General features: G+C 48.0%; 1 protein-coding gene and 1 long non-coding RNA gene across 3 annotated transcripts in view; one reads left to right on the forward strand and one right to left on the reverse strand.

Moving 5' to 3' along the window:
- Window positions 1-17,384, reverse strand: part of Nup154 (nuclear pore complex protein Nup154) — a 265,616-nt gene that overhangs the window by 105,724 nt on the left and 142,508 nt on the right. For both annotated transcript variants that reach the window (XM_065425126.2, XM_065425125.2), the window contains exon 6: window positions 7,131-7,370. In XM_065425126.2, the coding sequence (XP_065281198.2) occupies window positions 7,131-7,370 (240 nt within the window). The remainder of the gene's footprint in view (window positions 1-7,130; window positions 7,371-17,384) is intronic.
- LOC139048624 (uncharacterized) overlaps window positions 1-17,384 on the forward strand; it is a 106,617-nt gene that overhangs the window by 46,483 nt on the left and 42,750 nt on the right. The window lies entirely within an intron of this gene.

The raw sequence follows: 17,384 nt of genomic DNA on the forward strand, positions 1-17,384 counted from the left end.
TGCCCCCTACGCCGCCAAATCCTCTACTGACTTTGCCCACTCATCTGAACCTTCTTGACGTGCAAGTCGACGGTGTTTCTGTGTCTGCTCTCATAGACACTGGGGCGCATTTGTCCGTAATGAGCGCTGACCTTCGTAACCGGCTCAGGAAAATTATCACGCCCGCCACGACGCCTGTTGTCCGTGTCGCCGATGGCGGAACAGCCCCCGTCATTGGTATGTGTACCGCCCGCGTCTCCTTCGCCGATCGCTCAACAATCGTGCTATTCACAGTCATCGCCCACTGTCCCCACGACATCATCCTCGGCTTAGACTTCCTCTCCGCACATTCTGCTCTCATCGATTGTTCCGCCAGTACTCTCCGCCTTGACCTGCCTGTTCTGGATCCTGCTGAACCACACCCCAGTCGCCTCAGTTCCGCCGACTTCGTTCGCTTGCCACCTTCGGCACTGACCTACGTTGACCTAGTGTCATCCCCACCAGTCCCCGACAGTCACTACATCGCGGCTCCTATGCCAGACGTCCTCCTTACACACGGGATCACAGTACCCCATACAGTTTTATCTATTACGGCTAATTGCGTCTGCCTGCCAGTGGTCAACTTTGGCTTGACAACACAAGTGCTGCCACGTGGGATGTCTTTGGCCCAGCTTTCTTCATTCGAGGATCACTCAGTAGCATCCATTGCAGTAGACGACACTTCATCCGATACTCCTCTCCCATCGCAGTCGACAAATTGTACCATCGCTGACTTCCGGAAAATGATTGCCCCCGACTTGTCCTCCGAGCATGCTCGTGAACTCTACCGCGTTCTGTTTTCCTACCACGATATTTGTGACTTTAACGATCGTCCTTTAGCCCAAACTACAGCTGTCAAACATCGCATTAATACCGGCGATGCCCCTCCTATTCATCGCCGCCCGTATCGAGTGTCACCAGCTGAGCGTCAAGTTATTCACGCAGAAGTTCGCAAAATGCTTGCCAAGAACATTATTGAACCGTCATGTAGTCCTTGGGCGTCACCGGTTGTGCTGGTAAAAAAGAAGGATGGCTCATGGCGCTTTTGCGTGGATTATCGGCACCTTAACAGGGTTACCAAAAAGGACGTGTATCCCCAACCTCGGATTGATGACGCCCTTGACTGCCTCCACGGTGCTCGCTATTTCTCCTCTATTGACCTCCGCTCCGGCTATTGGCAGATTGCCGTGGACGATCTCGACCGCGAGAAGACTGCCTTTGTAACACCCGACGGTCTTTATCAATTCAAGGTGATGCCGTTCGGCCTATGTAACGCTCCTGCCACTTTTGAACGCATGATGGACTCCCTTCTTCACGGTTTCAAATGGTCCACGTGCTTGTGCTACTTGGACGACGTTATCGTATTCTCCCCAACGTTCGCTACGCACCTCGAGCGCCTCTCAGCAGTCCTGGACGTTTTTCGGCGAGCCGGTCTGCAACTCAACGCATCGAAGTGCCAATTCGGCCGTCGCCAGATTACCGTCCTTGGACATCTCGTTGACGCGAACGGAGTGCAACCGGACCAAGGCAAGATCCATGCTGTTACGCACTTCCCTGTTCCGAAGTGTGTCAAGGATGTGCGCAGCTTCATCGGCCTTTGTTCGTACTTCCGCCGTTTCGTGAGGAATTTCGCCACCATAGCACGACCACTAACCGACCTTTTGAAAAAAGACGCTCCTTTCCAGTGGGGCGATAACGAGGCCTCTGCATTCTCTCATCTAATCGACATTCTCACAACGCCTCTCGTTCTGGCCCATTTCGATCCTTCTGCGCCTACCGAAGTCCGTACTGATGCCAGCGGTCACGGAATTGGAGCAGTACTGGCACAACGCCAGCGTGGCCACGACCGTGTTATCGCTTACGCCAGCAGGCTCCTCTCACCCGCGGAGCGCAACTATTCCATCACTGAGCGTGAGTGTCTGGCCCTAGTTTGGGCGGTTGCGAAATTCCGCCCATACTTATATGGCCGATCCTTTTCCGTTGTCACAGACCATCACGCGCTTTGTTGGTTATGCTCATTGAAAGACCCTTCAGGAAGACTTGGTCGCTGGGCCTTACGCCTCCAAGAATATTCGTTCTCTGTCACCTACAAATCTGGCCGACTACACAAGGACGCTGACTGCCTGTCTCGCTACCCGGTTGACGAGCCTGACGACGCCGACAGTAGTACCGCCAACGGCATTTTCTCTGTGTCTGCCTTCGCTAACATCGCCGATGAGCAGTATCGAGACCTATCGCTGCGAGTACTCATCGAGCGTCTGCGCTCTACACCTACCGACGCATCCGTTCGCCAATATGTCCTCCAGGGCGGCATTCTGTACCGAAGGAGCTTCCTCCCTGATGGCCCTGATCTTCTTCTTGTCGTGCCAAAACATCTACGACAGACTGTGCTCTTTGAGATGCATGACGCACCCACTGCAGGACATCTTGGGGTAACCCGCACGTACGACCGCGTCCGCCGCCGCTTCTATTGGCCTGGTCTCGCTCGCTCCGTTCGACGCTATGTTGCTGCCTGTGATCCCTGCCAGCGTCGGAAGACACCTCAGGTGCTACCTGCCGGTCATCTCCAGCCGATCACCGTCCCTGTGGAACCGTTCTTTCGTGTTGGATTAGACCTGCTCGGTCCCTTTCCCACGTCATCCTCTGGGAACAAATGGGTAGCCGTCGCGACTGATTACGCCACCCGATACGCTATCACTCGGGCTCTCCCTACCAGCTGCGCCACTGACGTCGCGGACTTTCTCTTGCGTGACATTATCTTGCTTCATGGCGCCCCGCGACAGCTGCTTACTGACCGTGGTCGAAACCTCCTCTCGAAAGTTATCGCTGACATTGTGCGTTCCTGCTCCATTCAACACAAACTGACTACTTCATACCATCCTCAAACCAATGGCCTGACAGAACGGTTAAACCGTACTCTTACCGATATGCTGGCGAAGTACGCTTCCAAGGACCACCACGACTGGGACATTGGCCTTCCTTACGTAACATTTGCGTACAATTCTTCCCGGCACGACACCGCCGGATTTTCTCCCTTTTATCTACTGTACGGTCGCGAACCTACCTTGCCCCTAGACACGGCACTTCCTCCTGCTGCGGTCTCAACAAGCGAGTATGCGCGCGACGCCATCGCCCTCGTCGACCATGCACGCCAGCTTGCCCGTGCTCGACTTACGGCCTCACAGACCACTCAGCAGTGTCAGTACAACGCCCGCCATCGTGACGTACAGTTTTCACCTGGTGCGCTCGTGCTCCTGTGGTCGCCCTCTCGTCACGTCGGACTTTCAGAGAAGCTTCTTTCGCGATACACAGGGCCCTACCGCGTGCTGCGCCAGGTGACGCCTGTGACTTACGAAATTGCTCCTGTGGGCTCAAGCTCGTCCTCTCCTGTGGCATCTAGTGATGTCGTACACGTCAGTAGGCTCAAGGCCTACTACACTGCTTCCGAGTCCGATCTTTAGTCGCTCCGGGACGGCGCTTTTGCAGCCGGGGGTAGTGCTACGGCACAATATGTGCGATCACGAAAGGCCAGCAGCGTGAAGACGACGACAACGATTTAGAAGCTAGCGCGGGCTGTTGCATCTTGGCCAAGCGCAGCGTATTTTCCTTGTAAATATATTTGTACTTAGCTTGTCGTCTGCGTCTTCCTACGTAACAATATTATTCTGTTCTGCAAACTCTACTATTAACTCTACCCTGCTATTCCTAGTGCCTATGCCATATTCGCCCACTGCCTTGTCTCCAGCCTGCGTCTTGCCTACCTTGGCATTGAAGTCGCCCATCAGTATAGTGTATTTTGTTTTCACTCTACCCATCGCCGATTCCACGTCTTCATAGAAGCTTTCGACTTCCTGGTCATTATGACTGGATGTAGGGGCATGGACCTGTACAACCTTCATTTTGTACCTCTTATTAAGTTTCACAACAAGACCTGCCACCCTCTCGTTAATGCTATAGAATTCCTGTATGTTACCAGCTATATTCTTATTAATCAAGAATCCAACTCCTAGTTATCTCTCCGCTAAGCCCTCGTAGCACAAGACGTGCCCGCTTTCTAGTACTGTATATGCTTCTTTCGTCCTAACTTCACTGAGCCCTATTATATACCATTTACTGCCCTCTAATTCCTCCAATAGCACTGCTAGACTCGCTTCACTAGATAATGTTCTAGCGTTAAGCGTTACCAGGTTCAGATTCCAATGGCGGCATGTCCGGAACCAGGGTTTCTTAGCACCCCTCTGCTGCGTCACATGTCTGACCGCCGCCGTGGTCAGTTGCTTTGCAGCTGCTGAGGACTGAGGGCCAGGGTTTGATTGTTGTATTCATATAGGAGTTCAGTAAAGTGGAAAGTTGGGCTAGTTGGGGAGTAATCATCATACCTTGGTGGTGAAGCAGCGCACTGACACGGACACAGTGAAGATAAACAGGAAAAGACGACTCTCGCTGCAGCGAGTGTCGTCTTTTCCTGTTTGTCTTCACTGTGTCCGTGTCAGTGCGCTGCTTCACCAGTAAGGTATGATGATTCATACAGGAGGTTGTGGCCAAGTACTGCACCAGGGTGGCCAATCCTGCTCTGGTGAGGGAGTGCGTTACCGGTTCTGGTCACCGGGATCAGGCCGCACGCCAGGGCTGTTTATGCCATTTTATCAACACGCGGATTTTTTTCTTTTCTTTTTAATCCGGTGAAAAATTGCGCAGCACCGGGATTCGAACTACGGTCCTCTTGCACGCGAGGTGGAAGCTGTACCTCTACGCCACCGTTGCACCCCGGTATGAAGATATCAATCAACAAATGCTCAGTACTCTTATTTACTAAATGAATTGGCGAATCCTGCTTCTATATTGCACCAAAGAAGTGCAGAAGCTGCAGTTCTCATCTCGTGGATGATTAGCACTGGCAGTGGTGAAAGTCTAGTGACTTCCTTCACAGCGCATCTTCATCTTAACTGCGTTTTTCAATACCACACACACACATCTCAATTATTGCTTCGCTTCAGAGCTTGCCAACAGATGTAGCCGCTGCTCATTATCACCAACAGCTGCGTTTGTGACATTGCGCGAGAAGCCACTGCATTGAGTCAAAACAGAACTACTGTTTGCCGCAACCGCTGCAGACAAAACTGCGGCTGCTGTCAACATGATCCAGGACGGCAACCATGCAGTTCAAGGCTCAGGGCCAACACACACAAGTCAAAACAAAACAACTGCTTGCCGCAACCGCTGTGAATGAAACTGCAGTGGCAAATGAATGACATGATCACAGATGGTGACTACGCATGCATGAAGGCACGCAGCCAATGCAGTGTTATGCATGGCAAGAAACAGAAGAATGAACGCTACAAAGCCGCACACACGAAGCATTTCAGTGTTCCTGTCATTCACATATGAGATCCGTTGACTGTGGGGATGTGGATGCGTGACAAGAGAAAAAAGAAAAAAGGAGAAGGAAAGCGAGAAGCAAAGTTTCACCTGTCCTTTGCCCATTTCTCAGCGAGTGCGGAAATGTTCCGCGTGAGCAGCAGGATACAGCTCGGTTGATAAAAGACGGCGCCGACAAAGTGCAAAGTTGTGTCGCTTAAGACAAAGCTTCGAATTTTGCAAGGAACAAAGTGCGAGCTCACACAAGAGTACCACTATCATGACGGCTGGAAACAGCAACCATGCCAATCAACGAAAAAGGCAGGTTTGTGCGCCTGGGCAAAACTTCTTGATCCAACGCGGTGGAAGCCGCTGACATTACTGAGCTCTGGAAGCATGTCACTACTGACAATGAAACACATGGTGCTTTGATGGAGGAGTTTCTGAGTGCAAAGAGATCTCTGATGGGGTGACCATTGTCACGACAGACAGTGACGAGATTGACAATGACCCATCTCTGACTCAGACCCCGATGGTCACGCGAAGTGCACTGTCGTCGATCGAGTGGCTCATTGATTTTATCCATGGTTAATTATTTTCGCTAATGTTTGCACAGCAGCTGGACACCGCAGATGTGAACCTGAAAATCCCGCTAAAGCCAATGCGAATTTCTGACTACTTTAACACGCCTAATGCTTGATACGCTGTTTAGAGGTATAAATAAACATTTTATTTTTCACAGGCAACATTACAGAATTCTATTTTTTGGTGCAATTGGCAAATTTGGTATTGGAACTACAAAGATATGTTCAGCAGCTTTTTTTTTTTTTTTTAAGGCAGTCCAGATATAGTGGTGATCAGTTATAATGATTGGATTTTTCATTCTTCTCAATAATGTTATAAGTGGACTGCACTGTACCCCCATAGTGACCGAAAATCCTGCACACTTTGTGGTGTCAGTAATGTAGTTCACGATGGCATCGAGCAACACTCGCCAAAGTACACATACAGAATTTTAACAGTGAACATACATTTTTCAGTGCAATCCCTTTCTGTGCTGTCTTATTTGGCAACAACGAAATTCTCGCTACAGAAAATTTTCCAGCCTGCCACGCTAATTTTATTATTGTAGGGGTAAACTGCACATTCATGCACTTATAATTTTCACATCAATGCATAACAGGACAGGCCAATCCTGCACTGCAAGGGGCAAAAACCTTTCAGAAATATTTGCATCAAACAGTGTCTAAACTGATAAAAAAAATTTCTTTGAAAATGCTAGTGTGGTTAACTTTGCAATAATAGGTTGACTGTTAGAAAAGAAAATAAATGTAACAGATCCGTTTATTTTTGTTTTGTTTTTTGTTTTTGTTTTTTGTTTCACACTGAAACGCCAGTGACGGTATGCCTGTGTGAGACGACGAATTTCAAATAAATTTTTCGCATTTAGGTCATGTTGGCCCAGTAAAGGTTCCAGAAACTTACCATGTTCAGTCTTTGGCTCCATTGGAACACGTAGTCTATCTCTATCGACAAAAGTTTAACCAGGTACACACAGATGCCATCAAAGCCCCCCATCATGACAAGCGGGGTGAAATCGTTTCTTTTAAGTGTCCCTTTAATGCAGTTGAGCACTTTCATAAATGTGTCATCGTAATAACTGTGCACTTCAGTCAGAACTTTTACTTCTCTGAGACACCCTCAATCACTACAACTGCAAGCGCAGGCCAGGCACACCATGTTTGACACCTCACCTCCAAGTAGGTCTGCACCAGTGCGGCAGCGAGGCCAGCCGGAAGCTGTCGGTCGGCCAGCACCAGCTCACGGAGGGTGGCATTGCGCAGCTGGTCGCGGAGGTCAGGTGGGAAGGCTGCAGACACGGCACGGAACTGGTGGTCGCACAGCACTTTCCACAGTCCCAGAAGCTCGGCTGTATGCTTCACCAGCTGCAACAGCTGGCCCAGGGAGGCCCACTCACGAGATGCGGCCTCGGCCTGAGACAGTGTGTGCAATGCCATGTGTGCAATGGCCATGAAGCTTATAAAAGGATCTCTCACGGGCCAGTACTACTGCTTTCGGTATTTTAATAGAGAGTTTTAGTACACAAAATAGTAGCAAACAAAAAAACTACCATGAACACTGATTGTGTGCATTGTGTAACAAAGATACTACAGTCCACACCCGTTACAATGAGTTCGCATACAACATACTTTCAGATATAATAGACTATTCCTCTACTTCAGTTTGGTCAGCCTATATTAACAATGCGCGCACTTTTATCGGTCTGGGCTGTAATGGACAAATTTTCAGGCAAATTTTGTCAAGATGGTGTAAATACCATGTACTTTGCTGTGGTAGTAAACTTCATGCAACTAGTGCTAGCGGGAATACGCTGCACACAACTATTTCTAGCCTCCTGCGGAATTTGCGAAAATGCACTTTTTCTTTAGTAGAGTAGTTTGCTGGGCCAGTTGGTGCATGGTGAACGTATAATGGTTTCCAGCAAGTACGGACGCGAACACAAGAAGTAGAAACAGACAGGACAACGTTGGACTTAGAACTGAAGTTTATTGTGAAAACATTCCACAAATCTCCACCACGCATGCGCATACAAGCAAAACCAATAACAAGGTTTCTAGTCAATTATCAACACAAGTTCTAGACGTACACAAAAGCGTGGTCCCACCCCTTCCCTACAAAGGCAACAACACGTGGCTTAACATGATAAATTTAAAAATTGCAGTTCTTTATCATTGATATGAACCGAAGGTTCACTCACACATCTATGTGCGCCAAACTTTTTCATGTGGAACGCTTCGCTAATTTCTCTTTCCAGTTTGCTGCACTCTCTCCCCACTATCGATACACTATCAAAAACTGGTCGGCAATCATGTCTTTTGCAATGTAATGGCAAGTTCCCTCCTGTACCTGTAGGTAGCAAATAGTGAAGCTCACCCATGCGGTCATTAATGCAACGACCTGTCTGGCCGATATAGGACAGCCGGCATGAGAGAGGTATGCGATACACAACTCAAGATGCACAGCTTTTGTGAAAAAAAGTGGTGTGCTTTTTTCCGTAGCCACTAGTCGCATCTTTCTTCTCTCCTGTGCTGCTTTTGCACAGCCTAACAAGTTTGCTCGGCGCCGAAAACACGAGTGTGATGCCATTCCTAGTGGCCACCCTCAGGTTATGAGACAAGCCATGCAAATACGGCATCATGACGACCTTTTTTCGACGATGGAAGGAAAAAAGAAGTTGTTAGTCAGCGCCAGTGTGTGTCGTGTCTTTCTTTTTGTGGCTCGTCTTATATGTTTGCGCTGTTACGTTTAGTTCAGAAGTATGTACCAACTAGGCCCAAATGAAGTGTTGCTGACATGCTTTTGTGTACGTGTAGAACTTTTGTTGATAACTGACTACAAACATTGTTATTGTTCTTGGTTGTATATGCATGCGTGGCGGAGATTTGTGGAATGTTTTCACAATAAACTTCAGTTGTAAGTCCAGCGTTGTCCTGTCTGTTTCTACTTCTTGTGCACTTGTGCCTGGTTTGTGCCAACCGTTAATCCTGTCACTGCATGGGTCATGTAGTGTGGAATGCTTTAGTATGGGAAAACTGCCATTTTTCAGCAGCCATCATTCGGAAAACGGTTGACAGGAAAACACAGCGGTTGTATAATTATCTCATAAACCCTTTTATCTATAATTATAGGTGATTTTCAAATTTATGTCCTACACCTCAAAATTTTCGTTCCACAATAATCATTACCTACCTTGCGTGCCTTCCCTTTCTTTAATGCTGTATGCCTGGTAGCTGCATGACATAGCAATCTCGACAGGAAAGTGGTGAATGCAAAGTTTTCAAGAAAGGAAATACAGTAACACCTCGTTAAACCATACCCACTTAAACAGTAGTTTCGTTTTAAAAGTAGTAAAGTCAAATCCTCGACTCAGCAGCCAATGAACATAATGTGTTTTGTATCCGCATAAACCATACTAGCTTATTGCGCACGCATTGGTTCAAACGTAGCGTTGCCACTTTTCGTCGCGCAAACCCGGCGGTGCATTTTCTTCATCGGGTGGCCCGGCCGAACAACAGGCCTTAGAGATCGGAACAACGGCATCCAAGCGCCCTGTGCGTTTGCACGTGAAGCCACATTAACCCTTTGAAGGTTTTTGCCGTACATGTACGGCAGCGGTTTTCCGTCCCGCAAGGTCTTTGCCGTACGGGTACGGTTTCGACCCTCTGTTTGAAATTTCACGCCATAATGACGATGCGTGCTCATTGGGAGGTGCTGCCACCTCTTAGGACTTACAAGAAGCGTTTGAAATTTGTGCTACCTTCTTGGGGAGATAAGCAGAACTGATTTCTAGCTTCAGCGCATCGTACAGACAGCGGCAACACCCCTTTGCGGTTTCGCTTTTGCCGCGTTATCACAACGGAGGCGCCCGAAACGTCATTTTTCTCTCTGTTGGCACTCTCTTGCAGGGCGGTGTAAGTTGATTTTTATTTTGATTGGCGCTGCTCTTAGCTTGTTTATCACTGCCACTCGCGAGGTATTCTCGCTCTCAGCGCCAACACGCTTTCGTGGTTTCGGTCCCGTCGCGTGATCGCAACAGAGGCGCATGAAACGTGATTTTTTTCTTTGTCGGCACGCTCTCGCAGGGGCGGTGGAAGTTGATTTCTATCTTGATTGGCGCTGCTCTTAGCTTGTTTATCACCACCGCTCACGAGGTATTCTCGCTCTCTGCGGCAGCGCGCTTACCCAAGAGGGCGCGCCTCAGACCTCTGCCCAAGGCAGACTCACGCAGAGAAGATGTCATGTGTGCACCAACACAACTCGTCGCTCTATGAGGAGAACAGACATGCATCTTAGGTGTGCAGATTGCGATAAGGGGCTGTGCGTAGACCTGTGTTTCAAGGAGTACCACACTCTGAAATACTAATGAACGTTTTGCAGTTCTGAGTGATGTTGACATCAAAATACTGTTCCTAATTTTTATTGTACAATTTATTTCTGACTTTATGCATTTTGTACATTAATGATCCACATTAAAGTAATTTGACCACTTGAGAAAGTGTTTTTACAAAATAATTCGACCCTCAAAGGGTTAACATTAACATCATTTCGACGCCGTGCCAGAGAGCGTTGTGGCGTCGTGCTAGCGAGGACTCGCGTCATGCCGAAAGCTCGGATAAAAAAGACGCCGGGTGCTCAGCGTAGAAGAAAAATTTGACATCGTCCGTTCTATCGAACGTGACGCAGAAAAGCCGGCACTGGCACGTGACAGGGATCTGCTGTTCACTACCATGTGTGGCATTTGGAATGCAAAGTTGCTCGGCAGCGCTGCTGCGACCGCAAAGAGATGTCGGCTACGAGGTTCGACTCTTCGCCATCGTTGCCTCTGTTGTTGCCGAGGTGTCGATTAGCGACAGTGATGAGAACAACACGAAAAGCGACAGCACTCGCGATTCAGGCTTGACAGTGGCAGAAGCTGCACATTAAGTCAGCCTCATGAATGCAATCATCGCGACGAGAACAGGGGCGCGATAACGTAACTCTATTCCAAACGAAGAGTATTCCAAACTCCGGCACCGGCAATGGAAAATGGGCCCCAGGACTTCTGCCGCACTACTGCGCGTGTGCACGGAGAATACGTAACGCCAACGAGGAATCTGCCATGCAAGTGTTTGCCGAGAAGAGGGGGCTGGCTGAAAAGCTGGCACGCAGCTTCAGTAAGTTTGAGGCGGCTGTCGTCGTGCTAGGCCGCCGCGGAATCAAACGAAAATAACACTTTTGTCGCGCGAAGTGGATAAATACTGCATGTTTTTCCCCTTTCACCGCATTCTCTCCGAGTTCCATTTTCAACAGGTAAGCAGGCGATCTCATGCTATTTCGTTTAAACAGTACTACCGTTTAGTACATACTTCTTCTGAGCTCTGGCCAACAACGGTTTAATGAGGTTTCACTGTACAGGAAGACAGATAACAATTACTGTTGTGGGGCAAAGAAACTGTTTAGACTGTATGGGGTGGTATCCTCTGGATAGACAGATACAGGTCTTCAAAGCTATGCTTTTGGTGGTTGCATACGGCAGAAGCGATTGCAGGAGCTGGAAACACGTCACTGACAATAAGTTTTGGACACCGCCTACCATATAGACTCGTGCAAGGGCCGCACTCCCAACTTGGCAGCCCAAAATTTGGAAAAAAGAAAGTTCGAGCGGAGAAGCAATTGTGTTTCGTACCCCAACGCCGTGTGCACACATCTGCGGATTTTCGCAAACTGCATACTTCCGTGTACTGCTACTAGATGGCGAGGCTACACGTTGACCTTTGATGCAACAGCACATCAGGGGGCTGTGCACAAGTTGCTGGCTGTGCCCTTTTGACCAAAAAGTTCAGTCCTAGGTAAAGGCCACGCCTTGCCAAATTGGAGAAAAAAAAAAGAACGGCTTTTAAACAAGTCTACATACAGTATTCTCTTTAATTTCTATGTTTTTGTCCCTCTTGCAGTTGCTTACAGGTTAGACAGTGGTATATGCGAAGTTTTGCCATTTCACAACATATCACTTTAATTTTTGATAGAACAGAGTTCACATATAACAGACATTTTTCGTTGGAATATCACAGTTTGTCATAACGAGCGCTTCTATCGTGTTGTCACGTGCTTCTGATGGTAAACAACGCAGTAGCAATACTGTGAAAGACGGAACTAACTTTTATTGGGTGAACCTGTGCCCACAAAAACAGGCAACATCTAAAGCACAACGATAGCGGCGAACACAGTCGACGATAATCAAAAATCTGATCAGCAGGTCAAGCGCATTGGCTTTTATACATCAGTCGTGGTATGTTCCGGAGTAATCGCTGGGACCCGCGTGTCTTCCACAAAGTTCTACATCATTAATTTTGCACATATGTGCAATCAGATTGCACAAGGTTCGGTGACAGACAGCGGATCGAACCATGAATAACATTCCAGAAACTTCCGATACATGCACGCACATCCTGTGCTGTGCGATAACATTTGTTAGGCGGTGACAAGCAGTCACCCAGAAAAGATAAACAAGTACACGTGTCAGTATGTTGTTACGAGTGTCCTGTGTGAGGAACAATTTGTAACGTGCCCCCAAAGCCATGGCGAAAGCCCAGAAGTTTCAAGTATGATGTGCTGCCCGCAAGCGTTGAAATTCAACACCTTTGTAACGACGAAAAGATGTTAGCCATTGTCCCTACATTCTAGCCTCCTTCCTCAGGGCGCATGCAATGTCCGGATCTGCATAGGCTCGCCGCCAGTGTGCTGCCTCCATTGGGCGAGCGGAACGGTTGAGCTTCGTGTGTGTGCATTCACTCCATGTCCTCGTCCTCAGCAAGGAAGGCGGCGTGTGAGTGCGTCACTGCCTTTCCCTCTACTGGAGCAGTGGTGGGCAGAAAATCTGTTGAACTCGCCTCCGTGTACTGAGCGGCGGCCACAAGCATGGAAAGCGTGCGCTCTCTCCTCCTCCTCGGCCAGGGCGGCATTCCAAAGTCTCTATAAAAGGCGATCCCACCAATGAACTGCAGCTTTCTGCATAAGCTAGAGTGTGTGTCGATCTCCGTCGGGAAGCTTGTAGAGCTGACCACTCTGTAACAATGTAAATAAATGTTATTCATTATGTGGATTGTCTCGCGTCTATGCCTGAGTCCCTTCTTGCTGGTCGAGCTCCAGATCGCCAGGCCCATGCCACCTCCTGGGCACACAGTTAATAAAAATGTGCATACAAGTGATGCCAATGTTCTTGCGTGTACATGCTCAACAACTTACATAGGGGAACATGGACATTGTTCAATAGTGTTTTTCCTTGTTCTACGGCAGACTGGAACAAGCTCCCGGCTGATGCCATATCGGCAACTACTGCAGAAGCATTCTCAGCTAGAGTTGAGTCACTTCTAACCTGAAGTTGGGTAGAAAAAAAAATATTGTTTGCTCTTCACACTTGTGTAGATTTGCACGTTATTAATGTTTACATATGGCACTGTTCCAATTCCCTCAGGTTTTAAGAAAGGCAGCACTAGCTGCACATGACCGCCGAGTTCCGGCAGAGTTAATGGCATTGCCATTAAACATTTCTGACGGCATGAAAAGGGATCGCATTCCTATTAGAAGAAGCCCACTCGTAGGGTTGCCGTGCAAAGCAGCATTTGATACATTGACTGTGACGATGAACTGAACTTCGATATATGCATAGTGCAGCGCTACGATGTTGCACAGGATTTCCAAAAGAATTACAATGGTTCTATATAGACAATTCAATATATCTGAGTTTGACATATTTAGGTTTGATGCTATGTGCCATACATATGTGTTTTCCCGAAAAAAAAAAAGAATATTCGAAAGAAAAAAAAACGATTGTGGGCAACCCCCATCGTTTCCAGGAACCATGTGCAAATAGCCTTCAAAACAAGGACTCACACAAGCTTCCATGTGCCATCCACAGATGGAATGCAACATCACAGCTTCAGCACTTCTCCCTCCTCCACGACCTTGCAACATCCACATCTGCTATCAGCATCACGAGCTCCAGCTTTGTGCATTGTTTGGCTTTTGAGTGCCATTTGCTCTATTTAGACCGCAGCTCTTTGCCACCCATTTCTGTGTTTCACGTCGCTACTGAGCTTCGCCGTTGGCCTCATCAGAACTAAGGTAACGTGCTGCTCTAGCTGCGCATGTTCCTGGAGCCATCTCTTACGCACTGCGTGAGCCTTGCTCTCCCTTTGTCCTCCAAAAATGAATCACTTGTTCTCACCTATCCTCTGGCCCCCTTCCTCCAACGCAGCATTGTTGCGGTGACTCTCGCTGCTACCGTCCACTCCGCCCTCGCCAACCCTTCTCCCACTGTCGCGACCCCGCCGCAGTGCCGATGGCGGACGCTCCTTGTAGCCTCACGCGTGATCCACGGCTCTCCACTCCTCTGTCTCCGCATCGCATGGCTGTACGGGTCCCAGCCTTGCCTCTCACTTCCCCATTTGCAGGGCGTGTTCCTCAGTGGCATTTGTTGCCTCCGACAGTGCTTGCACCTGGCTTTCCTTTTCCCACCTCCACTCTTGCCCTACACCTCCCCTTACTTAGCGCAGTGCTGTTGAGGTGGCTTGAAAGAAAGTTGTTTTGTCCCCTTACTTCTACTTCCCACCCAAACCTCGTGTGGTCACATTGAGGCGTGTCTGCGAGTGGATGAGTGTGTGGCCTCTACTGAACACCCCTGTTCTCCACCCGTTTCCTCATCCCACCTCAGAAGAAAGAGTAAATATTAACTGCTAATCCCCGCTCTCTCCGCGGCGGTGACCCACTATAAGGTGGTGCGATGGCACGTTGCCGGAGCGCCCGCTTGATAGCGGCGGATCACAGTGCATGCTGCCGAATCCGAAACGCAGAACCGCCTCCGTTTGGCACTGCGTGTTCTATATGCGGCTGCCTGTTGTTGAAATAAGGCAGCAGCTGCGCTCAAAGATCACATTACCAAGACGCGTAATCATCGGTCACTTTTTTATAAATTGACACCAAACATCGGAATTTTAGCACGATGGGCAAACCCCTGAATAGCTACATGGCTAGGTTTAAATTGAAAGTGATGGAGCTCGTTCTTGAACTCTTTCTCTGGCATGGGGAAAATAGGTGTTTTTGTAGGTTATACAAGATTTATTTTTTTCTGAAGGAACTACTGCACTCAATATTTTATGTAATACATAAACAAAAAGCAGAATGACTGCTTTTCACAAATAAAAGCTTTATTACGAGGTGTATGTCATAAAAAATATAAATTATCAAAATCAAGACTGTGGTATAAAATTGAACAAAGTTTGAAAAGGCGCTTGTATCTACTAAGAAAAAAAATTTTACAGGAATTATGATATATACAAAATGTATTGCCATCTAATAGGCACTATTTCTAAAAAAATTCGCAATTTTTCATTGAACAGGTCTTCCACTACAATATTTAACTGCAAGCACTAGAGCTGGGCATGCCATGCAGCGAAGCAGTTGCTCGGTGTGAAACATAGCAGAACATTGCATGTCTTGCAGTAAAGTCTTGTTTTCTGCTCAGTTTTCGTCTCATAGTAGCACAAGAACATTAGTTTGGCCTAGTTGGTGTTTACTGCATATCATATTTACCGCAAATAAAGACGGGGACAGTGGAAGAGAACATGCAGACGACACAGGCGGTAACTTTCAACTGGTTTATTCACGGCAACCCGTGGCAATATAAAGACAAATAGAACATGCGCAGAATGTAGCAAACAAGAATACTCATCAGCCTAGCGGGGCAATCAATTATAAAAAAATCTTCTCTGATTGAAACAACCTAATGGAAGTGTCACTAAAACAGTCTTGGCCTTTCTTTTTTATGCGATATGCCTGACAAAGAAGCTGACAAAGAAGCTTGAGAACAAGTTAAGGACCACACAAAGAGCGATGGAACGAAGAATGCTAGGCATAACCTTAAGAGACAGAAAGAGAGTGTTTGGATCGGAGAGCAAATGGGTATAGACGATATTCTAATAGACATTAAGATAAAAAAATGGCACGGGGCAGGTCATGTAATGCGCAGATTAGATAACTGTGGGACCCTTAGGGTGGATACCAAGAGAAGTTGGAATCGGTTGGCACAGGACAGGGGTAATTGGAGATCACAGTGGACATTGCTGCTGCCACCGCCGCTGCTGCTGATGATGATGCCTCAATCAGTTTGCGTGCAGTCTGGTCCTGGCTTCTCCCCAGAATCTTAATCTCCTTGAAAAGGCCTGCACAGGGGCAGACATTGCAGTGCACAGGCAAGTGGGCCAATTCACCTTACGTGAATAAACCAGTTGAAAGTTGCCGTCCATGCCGTTTTTGTGTTCTCTTCCACTGTCCCCACCTTCATTTGCAGTCAATATGATATGTCTCGTTGTAGCATTTCTTGCAGTTCTTATAAGGCTCTGTCTTGGAAGGCTTTCAAGCACTGACAACAAAGACGGTCCGAAACAAGACCCGAAACTAACGGGGCTACAGCTGCCAATCTTCTGCGCTGGTTTGCGTCGTCATCGCTCTCACAGTCAAAGTATGATGATAATGCAGCATTCTCAGACTCGCTGCTGCTCGATCCATCTATAAAAAAAGTCACAGACGCAATGGAATCACAAGATCTACGATCTTTCGTGGCACGCATGAGCTGCTTCTGGAGGCAACCATTTTTGCTTTCTAATTTAAAGGGACACTGTAACAAGCATGTGATGCCCCCTCAGGCATAATCTTGGTTGGCCCACCAGGCTCGATGGCCTGCCACGCTCGGTAGGCAACATTGCGCACTGCACCCAATAAACACCGACGAGCACGGCTGCTCGGTAGTCAGTCATCGTTCGTCACCACCACGCTGCAGAGCATCTGTCTAACGGAGGGTGCCTCGAGCCCTCGTTCACGAACCCAAGCGAATTGTGACAGACACTACAGGCAAATAAGAAGTCGGCGTGGACTATTTAAATACCATTCCAGAAACCTCACAACGCTTGTTTCCGGTGAAGGACTCGCTTTACAAAAAAAATTTGAATCCTCTGCTATTTGCAGTTTGTGCAAGCTTTTCGAGCTAGCAAAACCAGCGCAGCACTACGCGATCAGGAAAGTACTGAAACGCGTTCATGATATTACTGATGCCTTATGCCCCAACCACTGGCACGCGCCGAAAGCTTCGGCACGCGCTAGCAAGCGAACGCGTCGCTTCGCTGCGGCTGGAGGGAGAGGGCGCGCAACCACTGGAGACAAGCTCCGACGCGCGCCGAAGCTTGCTCCTCGGCTGCGGCGCACTGTTGCTGGACTATTCCGTCTTCATCCGTCAAAGCCCGGCCTAAAAAAGCCTGCTGTAAACTAAGCTTGAAACAATGAGTTGGTGATCTGTATGTGCTTTTAGATATAAAAAACACGTTTGAATAATGAATATACACCTGCCGCAACAGTTCGTTTTTATTTTTGAAGTAACAATAGTGTACAAAATA

The sequence above is a fragment of the Dermacentor albipictus genome, chromosome 8 (genome assembly GCF_038994185.2).
Source record: "Dermacentor albipictus isolate Rhodes 1998 colony chromosome 8, USDA_Dalb.pri_finalv2, whole genome shotgun sequence".
NCBI classification, from domain to species: domain Eukaryota; kingdom Metazoa; phylum Arthropoda; class Arachnida; order Ixodida; family Ixodidae; genus Dermacentor; species Dermacentor albipictus.